Source organism: Crinia signifera, chromosome 7 (genome assembly GCF_055691185.1).
Source record: "Crinia signifera chromosome 7, ASM5569118v1, whole genome shotgun sequence".
Taxonomy (NCBI): domain Eukaryota; kingdom Metazoa; phylum Chordata; class Amphibia; order Anura; family Myobatrachidae; genus Crinia; species Crinia signifera.
This window is the reverse complement of record NC_139223.1, coordinates 1,956,997-1,980,884: the sequence shown is the minus strand read 5'-3', so window position 1 is coordinate 1,980,884 and position 23,888 is coordinate 1,956,997. Positions and strand designations below refer to the sequence as shown.

Sequence of the window (23,888 nt, the reverse complement as noted above, 5' to 3'; positions counted from 1 at the left end):
TGGTGGCACCACATGTCCCTTCCCAGCTGAGATCCGGTGGCACCACATGTCCCTTCCCAGCTGAGCCCCGGTGGCACCACATGTCCCTTCCCAGCTGAGATCCGGTGGCACCACATGTCCCTTCCCAGCTGAGCCCCGGGGGAACCACATGTCCCTTCCCAGCTGAGCCCCGGTGGCTCCACATGTCCCTTCCCAGCTGAGCCCCGGTGGCACCACATGTCCCTTCCCAGCTGAGACCCGGGGGAACCACATGTCCCTTCCCAGCTGAGCCCCGGTGGCTCCACATGTCCCTTCCCAGCTGAGATCCGGTGGCACCACATGTCCCTTCCCAGCTGAGCCCCGGTGGCACCACATGTCCCTTCCCAGCTGAGATCCGGTGGCACCACATGTCCCATCCCAGCTGAAACCCAGTGGCACCACATGTCCCTTCCCAGCTGATCCCTGGTGGCACCACATGTCCCTTCCCAGCTGAGCCCCGGTGGCACCACATGTCCCTTCCCAGCTGAGCCCCGGTGGCACCACATGTCCCTTCCCAGCTGAGCCCCCGGTGGCACCACATGTCCCTTCCCAGCTGAGATCCGGTGGCACCACATGTCCCTTCCCAGCTGAGATCCGGTGGCACCACATGTCCCTTCCCAGCTGAGATCCGGTGGCACCACATGTCCCTTCCCAGCTGAGATCCGGTGGCACCACGTGTCCCTTTCCAGCTGAGCCCCGGTGGCACCACGTGCCCCTTTCCAGCTGAGCCCCGGTGGCACCACATGTCCCTTCCCAGCTGAGACCCGGTGGCACCACATGTCCCTTTCCAGCTGAGCCCCGGTGGCTCCACATGTCCCTTCCCAGCTGAGACCCGGTGGCACCACATGTCCCTTCCCAGCTGAGACCCGGGGGAACCACATGTCCCTTCCCAGCTGAGCCCCGGTGGCACCACATATCCCTTCCCAGCTGAGCCCTGGTGGCACCACATGTCCCTTTCCAGCTGAGCCCCGGTGGCACCACATGTCCCTTCCCAGCTGAGATCCGGTGGCACCACATGTCCCTTCCCAGCTGAGACCCAGTGGCACCACATGTCCCTTCCCAGCTGAGCCCCGGTGGCACCACATGTCCCTTCTCAGCTGAGCCCCGGTGGCACCACATGTCCCTTCCCAGCTGAGACCCGGGGGAACCACATGTCCCTTCCCAGCTGAGCCCCGGTGGCTCCACATGTCCCTTCCCAGCTGAGACCCGGTGGCACCACATGTCCCTTCCCAGCTGAGACCCGGGGGAACCACATGTCCCTTCACAGCTGAGCCCCGGTGGCACCACATGTCCCTTCCCAGCTGAGCCCCGGGGGAACCACATGTCCCTTCCCAGCTAAGCCCCGGTGGCACCACATGTCCCTTCCCAGCTTAGCCCCCATGACATCACATGTCCCTTCCCAGCTGAGATCCGGTGGCACCACATATCCCTTCCCAGCTGAGATCCGGTGGCACCACATGTCCCTTCCCAGCTGAGCCCCGGTGGCACCACATGTCCCTTCCCAGCTGAGATCCGGTGGCACCACATGTCCCTTCCCAGCTGATCCTCGGGGGAACCACACGTCCCTTCCCAGCTGAGCCCCGGTGGCACCACATGTCCCTTCCCAGCTGAGCCCCGGTGGCACCACATGTCCCTTCCCAGCTGATCCCTGGTGGCACCACATGTCCCTTCCCAGCTGAGATCCGGTGGCACCACATGTCCCTTCCCAGCTGAGCCCCGGTGGCACCACATGTCCCTTCCCAGCTGAGATCCGGTGGCACCACATGTCCCATCCCAGCTGAAACCCAGTGGCACCACATGTCCCTTCCCAGCTGATCCCTGGTGGCACCACATGTCCCTTCCCAGCTGAGCCCCGGTGGCACCACATGTCCCTTCCCAGCTGAGCCCCGGTGGCACCACATGTCCCTTCCCAGCTGAGCCCCCGGTGGCACCACATGTCCCTTCCCAGCTGAGATCCGGTGGCACCACATGTCCCTTCCCAGCTGAGCCCCGGTGGCACCACATGTTCCTTCCCAGCTGAGATCCGGTGGCACCACATGTCCCTTCCCAGCTGAGATCCGGTGGCACCACATGTCCCTTCCCAGCTGAGATCTGGTGGCACCACGTGCCCCTTTCCAGCTGAGCCCCGGTGGCACCACGTGCCCCTTTCCAGCTGAGCCCCGGTGGCACCACATGTCCCTTCCCAGCTGAGACCCGGTGGCACCACATGTCCCTTTCCAGCTGAGCCCCGGTGGCTCCACATGTCCCTTCCCAGCTGAGACCCGGTGGCACCACATGTCCCTTCCCAGCTGAGACCCGGGGGAACCACATGTCCCTTCCCAGCTGAGCCCCGGTGGCACCACATGTCCCTTCCCAGCTGAGCCCTGGTGGCACCACATGTCCCTTTCCAGCTGAGCCCCGGTGGCACCACATGTCCCTTCCCAGCTGAGATCCGGTGGCACCACATGTCCCTTCCCAGCTGAGACCCGGTGGCACCACATGTCCCTTCCCAGCTGAGCCCCGGTGGCACCACATGTCCGTTCTCAGCTGAGCCCCGGTGGCACCACATGTCCCTTCCCAGCTGAGACCCGGGGGAACCACATGTCCATTCCCAGCTGAGCCCCGGTGGCTCCACATGTCCCTTCCCAGCTGAGACCCGGTGGCACCACATGTCCCTTCCCAGCTGAGACCCGGGGGAACCAGATGTCCCTTCCCAGCTGAGCCCCGGTGGCACCACATGTCCCTTCCCAGCTGAGCCCTGGTGGCACCACATGTCCCTTTCCAGCTGAGCCCCGGTGGCACCACATGTCCCTTCCCAGCTGAGATCCGGTGGCACCACATGTCCCTTCCCAGCTGAGACCCAGTGGCACCACATGTCCCTTCCCAGCTGAGCCCCGGTGGCACCACATGTCCCTTCTCAGCTGAGCCCCGGTGGCACCACATGTCCCTTCCCAGCTGATTCCCGGGGGAACCACATGTCCCTTCCCAGCTGATTCCCGGGGGAACCACATGCCCCTTCCCAGCTGAGCCCCGGTGGCACCACATGTCCCTTCCCAGCTGATCCCCGGTGGCACCACATGTCCCTTCCCAGCTGAGACCCGGGGGAACCACATGTCCCTTCCCAGCTGAGACCCGGTGGCACCACTTGTCCCTTCCCAGCTGATCCCCGGGGGAACCACATGTCCCTTCCCAGCTGATCCCCGGTGGCACCACATGTCCCTTCCCAGCTGATCCCCGGGGGAACCACATGTCCCTTCCCAGCTGATCCCCGGTGGCACCACATGTCCCTTCCCAGCTGAGACCCGGGGGAACCACATGTCCCTTCCCAGCTGAGACCCGGTGGCACCACTTGTCCCTTCCCAGCTGATCCCCGGGGGAACCACATGTCCCTTCCCAGCTGAGCCCCGGTGGCACCACATGTCCCTTCCCAGCTGATCCCCGGGGGAACCACATGTCCCTTCCCAGCTGATTCCCGGGGGAACCACATGTCCCTTCCCAGCTGATTCCCGGGGGAACCACATGCCCCTTCCCAGCTGATCCCCGGTGGCACCACATGTCCCTTCCCAGCTGAGACCCGGTGGCACCACATGTCCCTTCCCAGCTGAGACCCGGTGGCACCACTTGTCCCTTCCCAGCTGATCCCCGGGGGAACCACATGTCCCTTCCCAGCTGAGCCCCGGTGGCACCACATGTCCCTTCCCAGCTGATCCCCGGGGGAACCACATGTCCCTTCCCAGCTGAGCCCCATTGACACCACAGGTCTCTTCCCAGCTGAGCCCCGGTGGCACCACATGTCCCTTCCCAGCTGAGCCCCTGGTGGCACCACATGTCCCTTCCCAGCTGATTCCCGGGGGAACCACATGTCCCTTCCCAGCTGATTCCCGGGGGAACCACATGTCCCTTCCCAGCTGATTCCCGGGGGAACCACATGTCCCTTCCCAGCTGAGCCCCGGTGGCACCACATGTCCCTTCCCAGCTGAGCCCCGGTGGCACCACATGTCCCTTCCCAGCTGAAACCCGGTGGCACCACATGTCTCTTCCCAGCTGAGCCCTGGTTTCAAATATTCTTTATTAATTTTACATATAAAAAAAAAACTTTACAAACAAATACATATAGAACAATGTTTGAACATATTACGACACAATACATACAAAGACAAAGTCTGCATTAATACTATTCTATTGGTCCCTTGTTAAAATCTGCTTAAGTATCACATCTGCCTAAGTTCCCAGCCTGTTAATCTTGCTTCCCAATATCCCGTTGGCCCTTAGCTTTATCTTAGGTTTATGGAGTTGTTCCCCGGGATGATACCCAATTACGTCCGTGCTATATATTATTCCCCACTGGCAGAAGAACATACCCAGACTATATACTGTTTATACAATTCCTAGTGCTTCATCTCCTATATTTATACAGTGTAATTACCCATCTTCTTCCCATTCTATTCTTGTGAGCCTATCCATTTATAATACGTATCCAGTGCATAAGATTAATAATATCCCTTTAATCTATATTTAGGGCCTATATAGGCCATTGTATCTATGCATCTAATGTGAGAAAAAAAAAAAAAGAAAAAAAAAGAAAAAAAAATGCACACATCTATATATATATCACTCTTTGTAATAATTTGAATAGTACCAAGCTGCCCAAATTTTAAAGAAGCAATTCATTTTCCCCCGTGTAATATAAACTTCTCGTTCGTGTTTCAATACCTCATTAACTAAATTAATCCATTCTGTCTCAGAGGGGGGTTTAGTAGCCATCCAGGTTCTGGCCAGACAAACCTTAGCCAGGGCTGATAATATATTTGCAAGCTGCCATCTTTCCCTCATATCCCCTACAGAAGACCAAGCTCCCAGAATTAAGGATTGGGGATTAATTTCTTGCTGGGGAATTCCCAGATTTACCATAATTCTCTTGACCTTTATCCAAAATTTCTGGACTTCCCAGCAGCTCCATAAAAGGTGCCAGAAATCACACCCTGACCCCTTACACTTAGGACAGTTAGATAAGCCCCCATTTGTAAACCTGCTGATTCTCTCTGGGGTGAAATAGGTTCTGTGGATGATGTTATATTGGGTTTGCTGTACCCGTATTGAATTAGTAGTTTTTTTTACATTGGCAAGAGACTTCTGCCAATCCTCCATTGTTAATGAAGGGATGTCCCCAATCCACTTCCCCATCACCCCAGAGAGCTGATCACTCTGCAGATTGCCCATAATATACTTATAATACCCAGAGACCGTCTTCCTTCCATCATTCCCAAAAAGAAGTTTCAATGGGTTGTCCTGTACCTCTAACCCAGTAAGTCTAAGGTGCTTCTCCACTCCTCCCCTCATTTGGAGATAGTAGAAAAACATCCCTGCTTCCAGACCGAATTCCTCCTGTAGGGCCTCAAAAGTTTTCACCCCACCACAATCAATGATGTGTCCCACCGTCCGTATTCCCCATCTAGTAAGATTAACGCTATTTATATAAGCTTTTGGATTAGAAAATGGGGGGAGAGAGTATACTGCTGTATCTGGGTCCAGGCCTTTATATTCATGGATCCCGGAACACCAGTTCCATACTCTAATGGCCTGATTTAAAATTTGTGGGAATTTTTTCCGACAATGTCCAGTAAGGATAGCCTGAAGAGGGGTAAGGCCTGGTGTCACTACTGCCAACATTTCCAATAATTCCATTGGTTGTTCGTCTTTGATCAACCAAGCCTGCAGGTCAGCTGAGCCCTGGTGGCAGCACATGTCTCTTCCCAGCTGAACCCGGTGGCACCACATGTCTCTTCCCAGCTGAGCCCTGGTGGCACCACATGTCCCTTCCCAGCTGAGCCCCAGTGACACCACAGGTCTCTTCCCAGCTGATCCCCGGTGGCACCACAGGTCTCTTCCCAGCAGAGCCCCCATGGCACTACATGTCACTTCCCAGCAGAGCCCCAGTGGAACCACATTTCCCTTCCCAGCTGATCCCCGGTGGCACCACATGTATCTTTCCAGCTGATCTCTGGTGGCACCACATGTCCCTTCCTGGATGCTATATGGTATTCATTATCTGTAAGTTAAATAACATCATCTAATATGTTTTTTGTAGATTCCCTTCCAAATCTGTGGCAGCGGAGGCAGCTGTGAGCCAGGTCTACATGTCTACTTTCTTGAGTAAGTATCGCTAGGATCAAACAACTGCACCTTTCACAGAGAATACCCCTACAGCAACCTCTAGTACCAACCAACTGAGGCAAATCCAGAAAGAACCTCTAGTAAAAAAACAGCAGAGGTAGCAACAAGGAGAATCTCTAGTACCAACCGACAGAGACGGATACAGAGAGAACCTCTACTTCCAACCAACAGAGGCAGCTGCAGGGAGAACCTCTACTTCCAACCAACAGAGGCAGCTGCAGGGAGAACCTCTAGTTCCAACTAACAGAGGCAGCTGCAGGGAGAACCTCTAGTTCCAACTAAAGGTGCCCATACACTAGTAAGATTTATCTTCAGATCTGGCTGGTTGGAACAAAAACCTGGTAATATCTGAATGACAGTTTGTCAGTTTTCCAGCATTTCCAAGCAAATGGTCAACTGTCATTTGCTCTCATCCATAACCATGCGTCTGCTCCAACCAGCCAGATCTGCAGATAAATCTGCGTGTGTATGGCCACCTTAATAGAGGCAGCTACAGAGAGAACCTCTAGTACCAACCAACAGAGGCAAATTCATAGAGAACCTTTAGTACCACCCAACAGATGCAGCCACAAGGAGAACCCCTAATACCAACCAACTGAGCCAGATACACTGAGAGCCTCTAGTACCAACCAACATATACAGCTACAGAGCGAACCTCTTACCAACCAACACAGGCAGCCCAAGAGAGAACCTCTAGTACCAACCAACAGAGGCAGATACAGAGAGAACCTCTAGTACCAACCAACAGAGGCAGATACACTGAGAACCTCTAGTACCAACCAACAGAGGCAGATACACTAAGAGCCTCTAGTACCAACCAACAGAGGCAGATACAGAGAGAACCTCTATTACCTACCAACAGAGGCAAATACAGAGAGAACCTCTATTACCATCCAACAAAGCTAAATACACTGAGAGCCTCTAGTACCATCCAACAGAGGCAGCCCCAGAGAGCGCCTCTAGTACCATCCAACAGAGGCAGATGCAGAGAGAACCTCTATTACCAACCATCAGAGGTAGCCCCATAGAGAACCTCTAGTACCAACCATCAGAGGCAGATGCAGAGAGCGCCTCTAGTACCATCCAACAGAGGCAGATGCAGAGAGAACCTCTAGTACCAACCAACAGAGGCAGATACACTGAGAGCCTCTAGTACCAACCAACAGAGGCAGATACAGAGAGAACCTCTATTACCTACCAACAGAGGCAAATACAGAGAGAACCTCAATTACCATCCAACAAAGCCAAATACACTGAGAGCCTCTAGTACCATCCAACAGAGGCAGCCCCAGAGAGCGCCTCTAGTACCATCCAACAGAGGCAGATGCAGAGAGAACCTCTAGTACCATCCAACAGAGGCAGATGCAGAGAGAACCTCTATTACCAACCATCAGAGGCAGATGCAGAGAGAACCTCTAGTACCATCCAACAGAGGCAGATGCAGAGAGAACCTCTATTACCAACCATCAGAGGTAGCCCCATAGAGAACCTCTAGTACCAACCATCAGAGGCAGATGCAGAGAGCGCCTCTAGTACCATCCAACAGAGGCAGATGCAGAGAGAACCTTTAGAAAGATCCAACAGACGCAGAGTGCATTCGCCCCCTCCCCCCCTTCAGCTGGATTTCCCCCTACATCTAAGGAGGCCCTGGCATGTGTATGGTACAATGTATAGTGTATGATATGTGCATGTTAAAGACTGTTTTGTAGTTTGCATGAATGATCTTTGTGGTGAAGATACTGTATGTTCTCCCCATTGCAGGCACACACCACTGATTGTACGCGAGGGCGCGTTGTTCTCGGTTACCCTCAGGATACAGAACACTGGCGAGGCTGCTCACCGGGTCACACTGAGGGTCAGATGTCCAGCTGGACTGACTTTTCGCAAAGCCCACGCCACACAGGTACCAGGCGCTCACATGGCATGGTGGCTATGAGCACGGTGGCTCTGTGAATGGTGGCTATGGGCATGGTGGCTACAGTATGTGCATGGTGGCTATGAGCACGGTGGCTCTGTGAATGGTGGCTATGGGCATGGTGGCTACAGTATGTGCATGGTGGCTATGAGCACGGTGGCTCTGTGAATGATGGCTATGGGCATGGTGGCTACAGTATGTGCATGCTGGCTATGAGCACGGTGGCTCTGTGAATGGTGGCTATGGGCATGGTGGCTACAGTATGTGCATGGTGGCTATGAGCACAGTGGCTCTGTGTACAGTGGCTATGGACATGGTGGCTACATTATGTGCATGGTGGCTCTGTGCACGGTGGCTATAGTACCTATATGCAGGACAGAGGGGGTTTGCAGGTGCACTATGCCCTCATTACTGCTAACATGGATTCCTTTTATATTCATTTCTGAGGATGTTAGCATACATTTGGCCAAATATATCTACCTGCCCACCACGTTAAGGTCTCCTCATTAGAGCAGGTCCCTAGCACTATGGTGTTCATGCCTGGGGTGCACCCCCAAGCCAGTCCAGCAAAACCACCCAAGGGCATCACAGTAGCAGTAATGAGTGCATAGTGCACCTGCAAACCCCCTCTGTCTTGCATATAGCTAAAAATCACAGCAAGGTAGCACCTCTCATTACAGGGTGTACAGTCTAGGCCCCCCCTCTTCCCATATGGCTATAATACCTGCATGGTGGCTCTGTGCACTGTGGCTCTGTGCTCGGTGGCTCTGTGCATGGTGGCTCTGTGCATGGTGGCTCTGTGCTCGGTGGCTCTGTGCATGGTGGCTCTGTGCATGGTGGCTCTGTGCTCGGTGGCTCTGTGCTCGGTGGCTCTGTGCATGGTGGCTCTGTGCTCGGTGGCTCTGTGCATGGTGGCTCTGTGCTCGGTGGCTCTGTGCTCGGTGGCTCTGTGCATGGTGGCTCTGTGCTCGGTGGCTCTGTGCATGGTGGCTCTGTGCTCGGTGGCTCTGTGCTCGGTGGCTCTGTGCATGGTGGCTCTGTGCTCGGTGGCTCTGTGCTCGGTGGCTCTGTGCATGGTGGCTCTGTGCTCGGTGGCTCTGTGCATGGTGGCTCTGTGCTCAGTGGCTCTGTGCTCGGTGGCTCTGTGCTCGGTGGCTCTGTGCTCGGTGGCTCTGTGCTCCGTGGCTCTGTGCTCCGTGGCTCTGTGCTCCGTGGCTCTGTGAACGGACACTAACATTAACCCTTCCTTTCTTTGTGCTTCTCTACAGATCTCACCGGCATGTGCAATGTTCAATGGCCAGATCCTCACGTGTAATATCAGCCACCCCTTCCTAAGACGGGCTGCCCGGGTGAGGGATATTAGCAGCTTCTCAGAATCTGAACCCTGTCCATCACTGACGGGGAGTAGGCGGCCCTCCAAGACCTAACCTGTGGCCCCTAACTCCTACGTTTATTATAGCTTGTAAAGATGATCATGCCTGCTGTTGTTACAGATAGGGATGCCTTTGTGGGCTAAATGGGCCCCTGCAATGTACTACTAAGTCTAACAGTGATGAGGGATAGGGCCACCATGGTGTATCACCATTGTAGATGTGGTTACAGGATTGGGCTGAGGGAGAGAAGGTGCAGACACAGGAGGAGATGGACAGAGATAAAGGGTGAGATTTAATAGGATGAGAGATTCAGAAAGTAAGAGATTTGGTGAGAAATCTCCAGTTTTTTTAAAGCGGCAATCCTTTACACTGCAAAATCAAACTGATTTTGCAGTGTAAATGATTGCTGCTTTAAAAATACTGGAGATTTCTCACCAAATCTCTCACTTTCTGAATCTCTCACCCTATTACATCTCACCCTAAGTGTCTATCCTTCTCCAAGCTTTGATCTGCCCAAAGCTGTAGATATGGAAAGGGGGGGCGGGGGGGGGGGGGGGGGGGAGTGGAGGGGTTTAGAGATGCAGCAAAGCCTTTTTAGAAGTCAGACGGAATCTTATTGGTGGTTTTATATCACAGGTCGACATCCAGGTTATGTTTGGAATTGTCCCTAATGTGTCCTGGGCTGACCGCATGCTCCTCACCGTGAACGTCACCAGGTGAGTCAGAACCTTTACTGGATCCTCCTCAGGGTGATGGGTACGTGGTAGATCTGTGTAATTGGGTACTTATGTATTAGCAGGGCGCCCAATTAGCATACGTACGGCACCGTAGGGAAATCGCATCGCATGTCATTTATTCACTGCTCTCTGTCCTTGGGCGGTGCAATGACATTTAATGTACTATACACTTGTATGACATACAATGGGATTAAGGCACCCCCCCCCCCCACTATCCACACCACCCCGAAGCATGGGGAACGGCAGCGGAACGCGTCCTCCCGACCTTTTCATACCCCCATTATCCACGTCGGCGTGGAGTTGATTCTATATAGTGTGGCGAGTGCAGCGAGCCACCGAGCCCGAAGCGTGGCGATCGCACGCGGAATACATGTAACGTAATCCGCATCCCCTCGTGGGGCTCGCTGCGTTCGCCACACTATTTAAAAACAACTCCACTCCGACGTGGATAGTGGGGGTATGAAAAGGTCGAGAGGACGCGTTCCACCACCCCTCGAGGGGCTCGCTGCGCTCGCCACGCTTCGGGATAACATGGATAGTGGGGGGTGCCTAAATCCCATTGTATGTTATACAAGTGTATACTAAATTAAATGGTATTGCACCCTATAAAATCGCATGCGATGCGATGCGATTTTCTTACGCAGAATCGCCCACTAAACTATTTGTTTAGTGGGCACCCTGCAAATACATAAGTACCTGTCATATGTACACCCAACACTAGGCACAATTATAGCGATGGCTATATATGACCTCAGCGACAATGAGGTCCCAATATGTCCTTATATACTACACTTGTCTCTCCTCTCCGGGAGAAGCCTGGGGACGAGAACAGAGCCGAGCGTCATCACGCCCCACCCCTGTACTCCAAACACTAGCAGCTGTGCACAGGGCGGGGAAGATCGTCAGGCAGGGTATACTCCAAATACTCGCAGCCGTGCACAGGGGCGGGGGAGATCGGCAGGCCGGGTATACAAACACTAGCAGCTGTTCACAGGGGCGGGGGAGATCGGCAGGGCGGGTATACAAACACTCACAGCCGTGCACAGGGGCGGGGGAGATCGGCAGGGCGGGTCTACTCCAAATACTCACAGCCGTGCACAGGGCGGGGGAGATCGGCAGGGCGGGTATACAAACACTCACAGCCGTGCACAGGGCGGGGGAGATCGGCAGGGCGGGTATACTCCAAATACTCGCAGCCATGCACAGGGGCGGGGGAGATCGGCAGGCCGGGTATACAAACACTCACAGCCGTGCACAGGGGCGGGGGAGATCGGCAGGGCGGGTATACAAACACTCACAGCCATGCACAGGGGCGGGGGAGATCGGCAGGCTGGGTATACAAACACTAGCAGCTGTTCACTGGGGCGGGGGAGATCGGCAGGCTGGGTATACAAACACTAGCAGCCGTGCACAGGGCAGGGGAGATCGGCAGGGCGGGTATACAAACACTCGCAGCCGTGCACAGGGGCGGGGGAGATCGGCAGGGCGGGTATACAAACACTAGCAGCTGTGCACAGGGCGGGGGAGATCGGCAGGGCGGGTATACAAACACTCACAGCCGTGCACAGGGCGGGGGAGATCGGCAGGGCGGGTATACAAACACTCACAGCCGTGCACAGGGCGGGGGAGATCGGCAGGGCGGGTATACAAACACTAGCAGCCATACACAGGGGCGGGGGAGATCGGCAGGGCGGGTATACAAACACTAGCAGCCGTGCACAGGGCGGGGGAGATCGGCAGGCCGGGTATACAAACACTAGCAGCCGTGCACAGGGCGGGGGAGATCGGCATGGCGGGTATACAAACACTAGCAGCCGTGCACAGGGCTGGGGAGATCGGCAGGGCGGGTATACTCCAAATACTCGCAGCCGTGCACAGGGGCGGGGGAGATCGGCAGGGCGGGTATACTCCAAATACTCGCAGCCGTGCACAGGGGCGGGGGAGATCGGCAGGGCGGGTAATCAAACACTCGCAGCCGTGCACAGGGCAGGGGAGATCGGCAGGGCGGGTATACAAACACTAGCAGCCGTGCACAGGGCGGGGGGAGATCGGCAGGGCGGGTAATCAAACACTCGCAGCCGTGCACAGGGCAGGGGAGATCGGCAGGGTGAGTATACTCTAAACACTCACAGCCGTGCACAGGGGCGGGGGAGATCGGCAGGGCGGGTATAATCTAAACACTCGCAGCCCAGTGAGCAGGTCTATATACCATATTTATCTCAGCTCCCGGAATGGCCGGGAGGCTGCCGAAAATTGTGTCCCCCTCCTAGCCCCAACAAAGTGGTGAAGTATGCCAGAGACACTAATGGAAGACCCCGCCCTGTGTCACGCGCTATAGGAATAGGAGACCCCGCCCTGTGCCACACATTGTAGGAATGGGAGACACCACCCTCTATCGCACCCTGTAGGAATAAGAGACCCTGCCCTGTGCGATAGGAATAGGAGACCCCGCCCTGTGCCACGCAGTGGAGAAATAGGAGACCCCGCCCTGTGCCGTAGGACTAGGAGACCCCGTCCTGTGCCACGCAGTGGAGGACTAGGAGACCCCGTCCTGTGCCACGCAGTGGAGGAACAGGAGACCCCGCCCTGTGATGCGCTCTGTAGGAACGGAAGACCCCGCCCTGTGCCGCGCTCTGTAGGAACGGGAGACCCCGCCCTGTGCCGCGCTCTGTAGGAATCGCAGACCGCACCCTGTGCCGTGCCCTGTAGGGATAGGAGACCCCGCCCTGTGCCACGCTCTGTAGGAATAGGAGACCCCGCTCTGTGCCGCGGCCTGTAGGAATAGGAGACCCCGCCCTGTGCCGCCCTCTGTAGGAATAGGAGACCCCGTCCTGTGCCGCACTCTGTAGGAATAGGAGACCTCGCCCTGTGCCGCGCTCTGTAGGAATAGGGGACACCGCCCTGTGCCGCGCTCTGTAGGAATAGGAGACCCCGCCCTGTGCCGCGCTCTGTAGGAATGGGAGACCCCGCCCTGTGCCACGCTCTGTAGGAATGGGAGACCTCGCCCTGTGCCGCGCTCCGTAGGAATGGGAGACCCCACCCTGTGCCGCGCTCTGTAGGAATAGGAGACCTCGCCCTGTGACGCGCTCTGTAGGAATGGGAGACCCCGCCCTGTGCCGCGCTCTGTAGGAACGGGAGGCCCCGCCCTGTGCCACGCTCTGTAGGAACGGGAGGCCCCGCCCTGTGCCACGCTCTGTAGGAATCGCAGACCGCAACCTGTGCCGCGCCCTGTAGGAACAGGAGACCCCGCCCTGTGATGCGCTCTGTAGGAACGGGAGACCCCGCCCTGTGCCGCGCTCTGTAGGAACGGGAGACCCCGCCCTGTGCCGCGCTCTGTAGGAATCGCAGACCGCACCCTGTGCCGTGCCCTGTAGGGATAGGAGACCCCGCCCTGTGCCACGCTCTGTAGGAATAGGAGACCCCGCTCTGTGCCGCGCCCTGTAGGAATAGGAGACCCCGCCCTGTGCCGCCCTCTGTAGGAATAGGAGACCCCGCCCTGTGCCGCACTCTGTAGGAATAGGAGACCTCGCCCTGTGCCGCGCTCTGTAGGAATAGGGGACACCGCCCTGTGCCGCGCTCTGTAGGAATAGGAGACCCCGCCCTGTGCCGCGCTCTGTAGGAATGGGAGACCCCGCCCTGTGCCACGCTCTGTAGGAATGGGAGACCTCGCCCTGTGCCGCGCTCCGTAGGAATGGGAGACCCCACCCTGTGCCGCGCTCTGTAGGAATAGGAGACCTCGCCCTGTGACGCGCTCTGTAGGAATGGGAGACCCCGCCCTGTGCCGCGCTCTGTAGGAACGGGAGGCCCCGCCCTGTGCCACGCTCTGTAGGAACGGGAGGCCCCGCCCTGTGCCACGCTCTGTAGGAATCGCAGACCGCAACCTGTGCCACGCCCTGTAGGGATAGGAGACCCCGCCCTGTGCCACGCTCTGTAGGAATAGGAGACCCCGCCCTGTGCCGCGCTTTGTAAGAATAGGAGACCTTACCCTGTGCCGCGCTCTGTAGGAATAGGAGACCCCGCCCTGTGCCGCGCTCTGTAGGAATAGGAGACCTCGCCCTGTGCCGCGCTCTGTAGGAATGGGAGACCCCGCCCTGGGCCGCGCTCTGTAGGAATAAAAGACCCCGCCCTGTGCCGCGCTCTGTAGGAATAGGAGACCCCGCCCTGTGCCGCGCTCTGTAGGAATAGGAGACCCCGCCCTGTGCCGCGCTCTGTAGGAATAGGAGACCCCGCCCTGTGCCGCGCTCTGTAGGAATAGGAGACCCCGCCCTGTGCCGCGCTCTGTAGGAATAGGAGACCCCGCCCTGTGCCGCGCTCTGTAGGAATAGGAGACCTTACCCTGTGCCACGCATTGTAGGAATAGGAGACCTCGCCCTGTACCGCGCCCTGTAGGAATAGGAGACCCCGCTCTGTGCCGCCCTCTGTAGGAATAGGAGACCCCGCCCTGTGCCGCGCTCTGTAGGAATAGGAGACCTTACCCTGTGCCACGCATTGTAGGAATAGGAGACCCCGCCCTGTGCCACGCATTGTAGGAATAGGAGACCTTGCCCTGTGCCGCGCCCTGTAGGAATAGGAGAACCTGCCCTGTGCCGCGCTCTGTAGGAATAGGAGACCCCGCCCTGTGCCGCGCTCTGGAGGAATAGGAAACCTTGCCCTGTGCCACGCTTTGTAGAAATAGCAGACCCCGCCCTGTGCCGCGCCCTGTAGGAATGGGAGACCCCGCCCTGTGCCGCGCTCTGTAGGAATGGGAGACCTCGCCCTGTGCCGGGCTCTGTAGGAATGGGAGACCCCGCCCTGCCGCGCTCTGTAGGAATAGGAGACCTCGCCCTGTGCCGCGCTCTGTAGGAATAGGGGACACCGCCCTGTGCCGCGCTCTGTAGGAATAGGAGACCCCGCCCTGTGCCGCGCTCTGTAGGAATGGGAGACCCCGCCCTGTGCCACGCTCTGTAGGAATGGGAGACCTCGCCCTGTGCCGCGCTCCGTAGGAATGGGAGACCCCACCCTGTGCCGCGCTCTGTAGGAATAGGAGACCTCGCCCTGTGACGCGCTCTGTAGGAATGGGAGACCCCGCCCTGTGCCGCGCTCTGTAGGAACGGGAGGCCCCGCCCTGTGCCACGCTCTGTAGGAACGGGAGGCCCCGCCCTGTGCCACGCTCTGTAGGAATCGCAGACCGCAACCTGTGCCGCGCCCTGTAGGGATAGGAGACCCCGCCCTGTGCCACGCTCTGTAGGAATAGGAGACCCCACCCTGTGCCGCGCCCTGTAGGAATACGAGACCCCACCCTGTGCCGCCCTCTGTAGGAATAGGAGACCCCGCCCTGTGCCGCGCTCTGTAGGAATAGGAGACCTCGCCCTGTGCCGCGCTCTGTAGGAATAGGAGACCTCGCCCTGTGCCGCGCTCTGTAGGAATAGGAGACCCCGCCCTGTGCCGCGCTCTGTAGGAATAGGAGACCCCGCCCTGTGCCGCGCTCTGTAAGAATAGGAGACCTTACCCTGTGCCGCGCTCTGTAGGAATAGGAGACCCCGCCCTGTGCCGCGCTCTGTAGGAATAGGAGACCTCGCCCTGTGCCGCGCTCTGTAGAAATGGGAGACCCCGCCCTGTGCCGCGCTCTGTAGGAATAAAAGACCCCGCCCTGTGCCGCGCTCTGTAGGAATAGGAGACCCCGCCCTGTGCCGCACTCTGTAGGAATAGGAGACCCCGCCCTGTGCCGCGCTCTGTAGGAATAGGAGACCCCGCCCTGTGCCGCGCTCTGTAGGAATAGGAGACCCCGCCCTGTGCCGCGCTCTGTAGGAATAGGAGACCCCGCCCTGTGCCGCGCTCTGTAGGAATAGGAGACCTTACCCTGTGCCACGCATTGTAGGAATAGGAGACCTCGCCCTGTGCCGCGCCCTGTAGGAATAGGAGACCCCGCTCTGTGCCGCCCTCTGTAGGAATAGGAGACCCCGCCCTGTGCCGCGCTCTGTAGGAATAGGAAACCTTACCCTGTGCCACGCATTGTAGGAATAGGAGACCCCGCCCTGTGCCACGCATTGTAGGAATAGGAGACCTTGCCCTGTGCCGCGCCCTGTAGGAATAGGAGAACCTGCCCTGTGCCGCGCTCTGTAGGAATAGGAGACCCCGCCCTGTGCCGCGCTCTGGAGGAATAGGAAACCTTGCCCTGTGCCACGCTTTGTAGAAATAGCAGACCCCGCCCTGTGCCGCGCCCTGTAGGAATGGGAGACCCCGCCCTGTGCCGCGCTCTGTAGGAATGGGAGACCTCGCCCTGTGCCGGGCTCTGTAGGAATGGGAGACCCCGCCCTGTGCCACGCTCTGTAGGAATCGCAGAACGCACCCTGTGCCGCGCCCTGTAGGGATAGGAGACCCCGCCCTGTGCCACGCTCTGTAGGAATAGGAGACCCCACCCTGTGCCGTGCCCTGTAGGAATAGGAGACCCCGCCCTGTGCCGCGCTCTGTAGGAATAGGAGACCCCGCCCTGTGCCGCGCTCTGTAGGAATAGGAGACCTCGCCCTGTGCCGCGCTCTGTAGGAATAGGAGACCCCGCCCTGTGCCGCGCTCTGTAGGAATAGGAGACCCCGCCCTGTGCCGCGCCCTGTAGGAATAGGAGACCTCGCCCTGTGCCACGCTCTGTAGGAATAGGAGACCCCGCCCTGTGCCGCACTCTGTAGGAATAGGAGACCTTACCCTGTGCCACGCATTGTAGGAATAGGAGACCCCGCCCTGTGCCGCGCATTGTAGGAATAGGAGACCTCGCCCTGTGCCGCGCCCTGTAGGAATAGGAGACCCCGCCCTGTGCCGCGCTCTGTAGGAATAGGAGACCCCGCCCTGTGCCACGCTCTGGAGGAATAGGAAACCTTGCCCTGTGCCGCGCTCTGTAGGAATAGGAGACCTTACCCTGTGCCACGCATTGTAGGAATAGGAGACCCCGCCCTGTGCCGCGCATTGTAGGAATAGGAGACCCCGCCCTGTGCCGCACTCTGTAGGAATAGGAGACCCCGCCCTGTGCCGCGCTCTGTAGGAATAGGAGACCCCGCCCTGTGCCGCGCTCTGTAGGAATAGGAGACCCCGCCCTGTGCCGCGCTCTGTAGGAATAGGAGACCCCGCCCTGTGCCGCGCTCTGTAGGAATAGGAGACCCCGCCCTGTGCCGCGCTCTGTAGGAATAGGAGACCCCGCCCTGTGCCGCGCTCTGTAGGAATAGGAGACCCCGCCCTGTGCCGCGCTCTGTAGGAATAGGAGACCTTACCCTGTGCCACGCATTGTAGGAATAGGAGACCTCGCCCTGTGCCGCGCCCTGTAGGAATAGGAGACCCCGCTCTGTGCCGCCCTCTGTAGGAATAGGAGACCCCGCCCTGTGCCGCGCTCTGTAGTAATAGGAGACCTTACCCTGTGCCACGCATTGTAGGAATAGGAGACCACGCCCTGTGCCGCGCATTGTAGGAATAGGAGACCTCGCCCTGTGCCGCGCCCTGTAGGAATAGGAGACCCCGCCCTGTGCCGCGCTCTGTAGGAATAGGAGACCCCGCCCTGTGCCGCGCTCTGGAGGAATAGGAAACCTTGCCCTGTGCCACGCTTTGTAGAAATAGCAGACCCCGCCCTGTGCCGCGCCCTGTAGAAATGGGAGACCCCGCCCTGTGCCGCGCTCTGTAGGAATGGGAGACCTCGCCCTGTGCCGCGCTCTGTAGGAATGGGAGACCCCGCCCTGTGCCGCGCTCTGTAGGAATAGGAGACCTTGCCCTGTGCCGCGCTCTGTAGGAACGGGAGGCCCCGCCCTGTGCCACGCTCTGTAGGAATCGCAGAACGCACCCTGTGCCGCGCCCTGTAGGGATAGGAGACCCCGCCCTGTGCCACGCTCTGTAGGAATAGGAGACCCCACCCTGTGCCGTGCCCTGTAGGAATAGGAGACCCCACCCTGTGCCGCCCTCTGTAGGAATAGGAGACCTCGCCCTGTGCCGCACTCTGTAGGAATAGGAGACCCCGCCCTGTGCCGCGCTCTGTAGGAATAGGAGACCTTACCCTATGCCACGCATTGTAGGAATAGGAGACCCCGCCCTGTGCCGCGCATTGTAGGAATAGGAGACCTCGCCCTGTGCTGCGCCCTGTAGGAATAGGAGACCCCGCCCTGTGCCGCCCTCTGTAGGAATAGGAGACCTCGCCCTGTGCTGCACTCTGTAGGAATAGGAGACCCCGCCCTGTGCCGCGCTCTGTAGGAATAGGAGACCCCGCGCTGTGCCGCGCTCTGTAGGAATAGGAGACCTTACCCTGTGCCGCGCATTGTAGGAATAGGAGACCCCGTCCTGTGCCGCGCATTGTAGGAATAGGAGACCCCGCCCTGTGCCGCGCTCTGTAGGAATAGGAGACCCCGCCCTGTGCCGCGCTCTGTAGGAATAGGAGACCCCGCCCTGTGCCGCGCTCTGTAGGAATAAGAGACCCCGCCCTGTGCCGCGCTCTGTAGGAATAGGAGACCCCGCCCTGTGCCGCGCTCTGTAGGAATAGGAGACCCCGCCCTGTGCCGCGCTCTGTAGGAATAGGAGACCTCGCCCTGTGCCGCGCTCTGTAGGAATAGGAGACCTCGCCCTGTGCCGCGCTCTGTAGGAATGGGAGACCCCGCCCTGTGCCGTGCTCTGTAGGAATAAGAGACCCCGCCCTGTGCCGCGCTCTGTATGAATAGGAGACCCCGCCCTGTGCCGCGCTCTGTAGGAATAGGAGACCCCGCCCTGTGCCGCGCTCTGTAGGAATAGGAGACCCCGCCCTGTGCCGCGCTCTGTAGGAATAGGAGACCCCGCCCTGTGCCGCGCTCTGTAGGAATAGGAGACCCTGCCCTGTGCCGCGCTCTGTAGGAATAGGAGACCCCGCCCTGTGCCGCGCTCTGTAGGAATAGGAGACCTTACCCTGTGCCACGCATTGTAGGAATAGGAGACCTCGCCCTGTGCCACGCATTGTAGGAATAGGAGACCTCGCCCTGTGCCGCGCCCTGTAGGAATAGGAGACCCCGCCCTGTGCCGCGCTCTGTAGGAATAGGAGACCCCGCCCTGTGCCGCGCTCTGGAGGAATAGGAAACCTTGCCCTGTGCCACGCTTTGTAGAAATAGCAGACCCCGCCCTGTGCCGCGCCCTGTAGGAATGGGAGACCCCGCCCTGTGCCGCGCTCTGTAGGAATGGGAGACCTCGCCCTGTGCCGCGCTCTGTAGGAATGGGAGACCCTGCCCTGCCGCGCTCTGTAGGAATAGGAGACCTCGCCCTGTGCCGCGTTCTGTAGGAATGGGAGACCCCGCCCTGTGCCGCGCTCTGTAGGAATGGGAGGCCCCGCCCTGTGCCACGCTCTGTAGGAATCGCAGAACGCACCCTGTGCCGCGCCCTGTAGGGATAGGAGACCCCGCCCTGTGCCACGCTCTGTAGGAATAGGAGACCCCACCCTGTGCCGTGCCCTGTAGGAATAGGAGACCCCGCCCTGTGCCGCGCTCTGTAGGAATAGGAGACCCCGCCCTGTGCCGCGCTCTGTAGGAATGGGAGACCTCGCCCTGTGCCGCGCTCTGTAGGAATGGGAGACCCCGCCCTGCCGCGCTCTGTAGGAATAGGAGACCTCGCCCTGTGCCGCGTTCTGTAGGAATGGGAGTCCCCGCCCTGTGCCGCGCTCTGTAGGAATGGGAGGCCCCGCCCTGTGCCACGCTCTGTAGGAATCGCAGAACGCACCCTGTGCCACGCCCTGTAGGGATAGGAGACCCCGCCCTGTGCCACGCTCTGTAGGAATAGGAGACCCCACCCTGTGCCGTGCCCTGTAGGAATAGGAGACCCCGCCCTGTGCCGCGCTCTGTAGGAATAGGCGACCTCGCCCTGTGCCGCGCTCTAGGAATAGTAGACCCCACCCTGTGCCGCGCTCTGTAGGAATAGGAGACCCCGCCCTGTGCCGCGCTTTGTAGGAATAGGAGACCTTACCCTGTGCCGCGCTCTGTAGGAATAGGAGACCCCGCCCTGTGCCGCGCTCTGTAGGAATAGGAGACCTCGCCCTGTGCCGCGCTCTCTAGGAATAGGAGACCCCGCCCGGTACTCTTTACCTAGCACGGCGCCCACGATTTTGATCGTGGGCATCGCAGGTAAGAAAATCGCGGGCATCGCGGGCATTGAATGCACTAAAAATCGGGTGCGTGGCGAGCGCAGCGAGCCCGCGAGGGGTGGCGGTACGCGTCTTACGACCTTTTCATACCCCCACTATCCGCGTGGAGTTGAGAATAGAATAGTGTGGCGAGCGCAGCGAGCCCGAAGCGTGGCGAGCGGACGCGGATACCTTCACAGGTAAACGCGTCCCTTCGCGGGCTTCACAGGTATCTGCGTCCCCTCGCGGGGCTCGCTGCGCTCGCCACGCTTCGGGCTCGGTGGCTCGCTGCGCTCGCCACACTATTCTATTCTCAACTCCACGCCGACGTGGATAGTGGGGGTATGAAAAGGTCGTAGGACGCGTACCGCCGCCGCTCGCCACGCTTCGTGTTCACGTTGCTCGTGGGGTGGCGTTAACAATTGCGGGGGCCATTTCACACTTCAGGGTGGCTATTTGGCCTCTGTGGGCCATTTAACATTGATTCCTATGGAAAAATCGTGTCAATTGAGGCATTGAACAGAAAAATCGGGTCAATTGAGAAATTTAACATTGGTCCCTGAGGGAAATCGCGGGCATCGCGTCGGTCGCGTCGCACCCGATTTTTAAGTGCATTCAATGCCCGCGATGGGCGCCGTGCTAGGTAAAGAGTACCCCCCGCCCTGTGCCGCCCTCTGTAGGAATAGGAGACCCCGCCCTGTGCTGCGCTCTGTAGGAATAGGAGACCCCGCCCTGTGCCGCGCTCTGTAGGAATAGGAGACCCCGCCCTGTGCCGCACTCTGTAGGAATAGGAGACCCCGCCCTGTGCCGCGCTCTGTAGGAATAGGAGACCCCGCCCTGTGCCGCCCTCTGTAGGAATAGGAGACCCCGCCCTGTGCCGCGCTCTGTAGGAATAGGAGACCTTACCCTGTGCCACGCATTGTAGGAATAGAAGACCCCGCCCTGTGCCGCGCATTGTAGGAATAGGAGACCTCACCCTGTGCTGCGCCCTGTAGGAATAGGAGACCCCGCCCTGTGCCGCGCTCTGTAGGAATAGGAGACCCCGCCCTGTGCTGCGCTCTGTAGGAATAGGAGACCCCGCCCTGTGTCGCGCTCTGTAGGAATAGGAAACCTTGCCCTGTGCCACGCTTTGTAGAAATAGCAGACCCCGCCCTGTACCGCGCCCTGTAGGAATGGGAGACCCCGCCCTGTGCCGCGCTCTGTAGGAATGGGAGACCCCGCCCTGTGCCGCGCTCTGTAGGAATAGGAAACCTTGCCCTGTGCCACGCTTTGTAGAAATAGCAGACCCCGCCCTGTAGGAATGGGAGACCCCACTCTGTGCCGCGCTCTGTAGGAATGGGAGACCCTGCCCTGTGCCGCGCTCAGTAGGAACTGGAGGCCCCGCCCTGTGCCACACTCTGTAGGAATCGCAGACCGCACCCTGTGCCGCGCTCTGTAGGAATGGGAGACCCCGCCCTGTGCCGTGCTCTGTAGGAACGGGAGACCCCGCCCTGTGCCGCGCTCTGTAGGAATAGGAGACCCCGCCCTGTGCCGCGCTCTGTAGGAATAGGAGACCCCGCCCTGTGCCGCGCTCTGTAGGAATAGGAGACCCCGCCCTGTGCCGCACTCTGTAGGAATAGGAGACCCCGCCCTGTGCCGCGCTCTGTAGGAATAGGAGACCTTACCCTGTGCCACGCATTGTAGGAATAGGAGACCTCGCCCTGTGCCACGCATTGTAGGAATAGGAGACCTCGCCCTGTGCCGCGCCCTGTAGGAATAGGAGACCCCGCCCTGTGCCGCGCTCTGTAGGAATAGGAGACCCCGCCCTGTGCCGCGCTCTGGAGGAATAGGAAACCTTGCCCTGTGCCACGCTTTGTAGAAATAGCAGACCCCGCCCTGTGCCGCGCCCTGTAGGAATGGGAGACCCCGCCCTGTGCCGCGCTCTGTAGGAATGGGAGACCTCGCCCTGTGCCGCGCTCTGTAGGAATGGGAGACCCTGCCCTGCCGCGCTCTGTAGGAATAGGAGACCTCGCCCTGTGCCGCGTTCTGTAGGAATGGGAGACCCCGCCCTGTGCCGCGCTCTGTAGGAATGGGAGGCCCCGCCCTGTGCCACGCTCTGTAGGAATCGCAGAACGCACCCTGTGCCGCGCCCTGTAGGGATAGGAGACCCCGCCCTGTGCCACGCTCTGTAGGAATAGGAGACCCCACCCTGTGCCGTGCCCTGTAGGAATAGGAGACCCCGCCCTGTGCCGCGCTCTGTAGGAATAGGAGACCCCGCCCTGTGCCGCGCTCTGTAGGAATGGGAGACCTCGCCCTGTGCCGCGCTCTGTAGGAATGGGAGACCCCGCCCTGCCGCGCTCTGTAGGAATAGGAGACCTCGCCCTGTGCCGCGTTCTGTAGGAATGGGAGTCCCCGCCCTGTGCCGCGCTCTGTAGGAATGGGAGGCCCCGCCCTGTGCCACGCTCTGTAGGAATCGCAGAACGCACCCTGTGCCACGCCCTGTAGGGATAGGAGACCCCGCCCTGTGCCACGCTCTGTAGGAATAGGAGACCCCACCCTGTGCCGTGCCCTGTAGGAATAGGAGACCCCGCCCTGTGCCGCGCTCTGTAGGAATAGGCGACCTCGCCCTGTGCCGCGCTCTAGGAATAGTAGACCCCACCCTGTGCCGCGCTCTGTAGGAATAGGAGACCCCGCCCTGTGCCGCGCTTTGTAGGAATAGGAGACCTTACCCTGTGCCGCGCTCTGTAGGAATAGGAGACCCCGCCCTGTGCCGCGCTCTGTAGGAATAGGAGACCTCGCCCTGTGCCGCGCTCTCTAGGAATAGGAGACCCCGCCCGGTACTCTTTACCTAGCACGGCGCCCACGATTTTGATCGTGGGCATCGCAGGTAAGAAAATCGCGGGCATCGCGGGCATTGAATGCACTAAAAATCGGGTGCGTGGCGAGCGCAGCGAGCCCGCGAGGGGTGGCGGTACGCGTCTTACGACCTTTTCATACCCCCACTATCCGCGTGGAGTTGAGAATAGAATAGTGTGGCGAGCGCAGCGAGCCCGAAGCGTGGCGAGCGGACGCGGATACCTTCACAGGTAAACGCGTCCCTTCGCGGGCTTCACAGGTATCTGCGTCCCCTCGCGGGGCTCGCTGCGCTCGCCACGCTTCGGGCTCGGTGGCTCGCTGCGCTCGCCACACTATTCTATTCTCAACTCCACGCCGACGTGGATAGTGGGGGTATGAAAAGGTCGTAGGACGCGTACCGCCGCCGCTCGCCACGCTTCGTGTTCACGTTGCTCGTGGGGTGGCGTTAACAATTGCGGGGGCCATTTCACACTTCAGGGTGGCTATTTGGCCTCTGTGGGCCATTTAACATTGATTCCTATGGAAAAATCGTGTCAATTGAGGCATTGAACAGAAAAATCGGGTCAATTGAGAAATTTAACATTGGTCCCTGAGGGAAATCGCGGGCATCGCGTCGGTCGCGTCGCACCCGATTTTTAAGTGCATTCAATGCCCGCGATGGGCGCCGTGCTAGGTAAAGAGTACCCCCCGCCCTGTGCCGCGCTCTGTAGGAATAGGAGACCCCGCCCTGTGCTGCGCTCTGTAGGAATAGGAGACCCCGCCCTGTGCCGCGC

The 23,888-nt window shown here is 59.0% G+C and overlaps 1 protein-coding gene across 1 annotated transcript in view; it reads left to right on the top strand.

The window, feature by feature from the left end:
- The window catches only part of ITGAL (integrin subunit alpha L), a 218,150-nt gene that overhangs the window by 126,456 nt on the left and 67,806 nt on the right, over positions 1-23,888 (top strand). The window contains exons 19-22 of the mRNA XM_083152209.1: positions 6,086-6,150; positions 7,933-8,074; positions 9,355-9,435; positions 10,096-10,175. Of these exons, the coding sequence (XP_083008335.1) occupies positions 6,086-6,150; positions 7,933-8,074; positions 9,355-9,435; positions 10,096-10,175 (368 nt within the window). The remainder of the gene's footprint in view (positions 1-6,085; positions 6,151-7,932; positions 8,075-9,354; positions 9,436-10,095; positions 10,176-23,888) is intronic.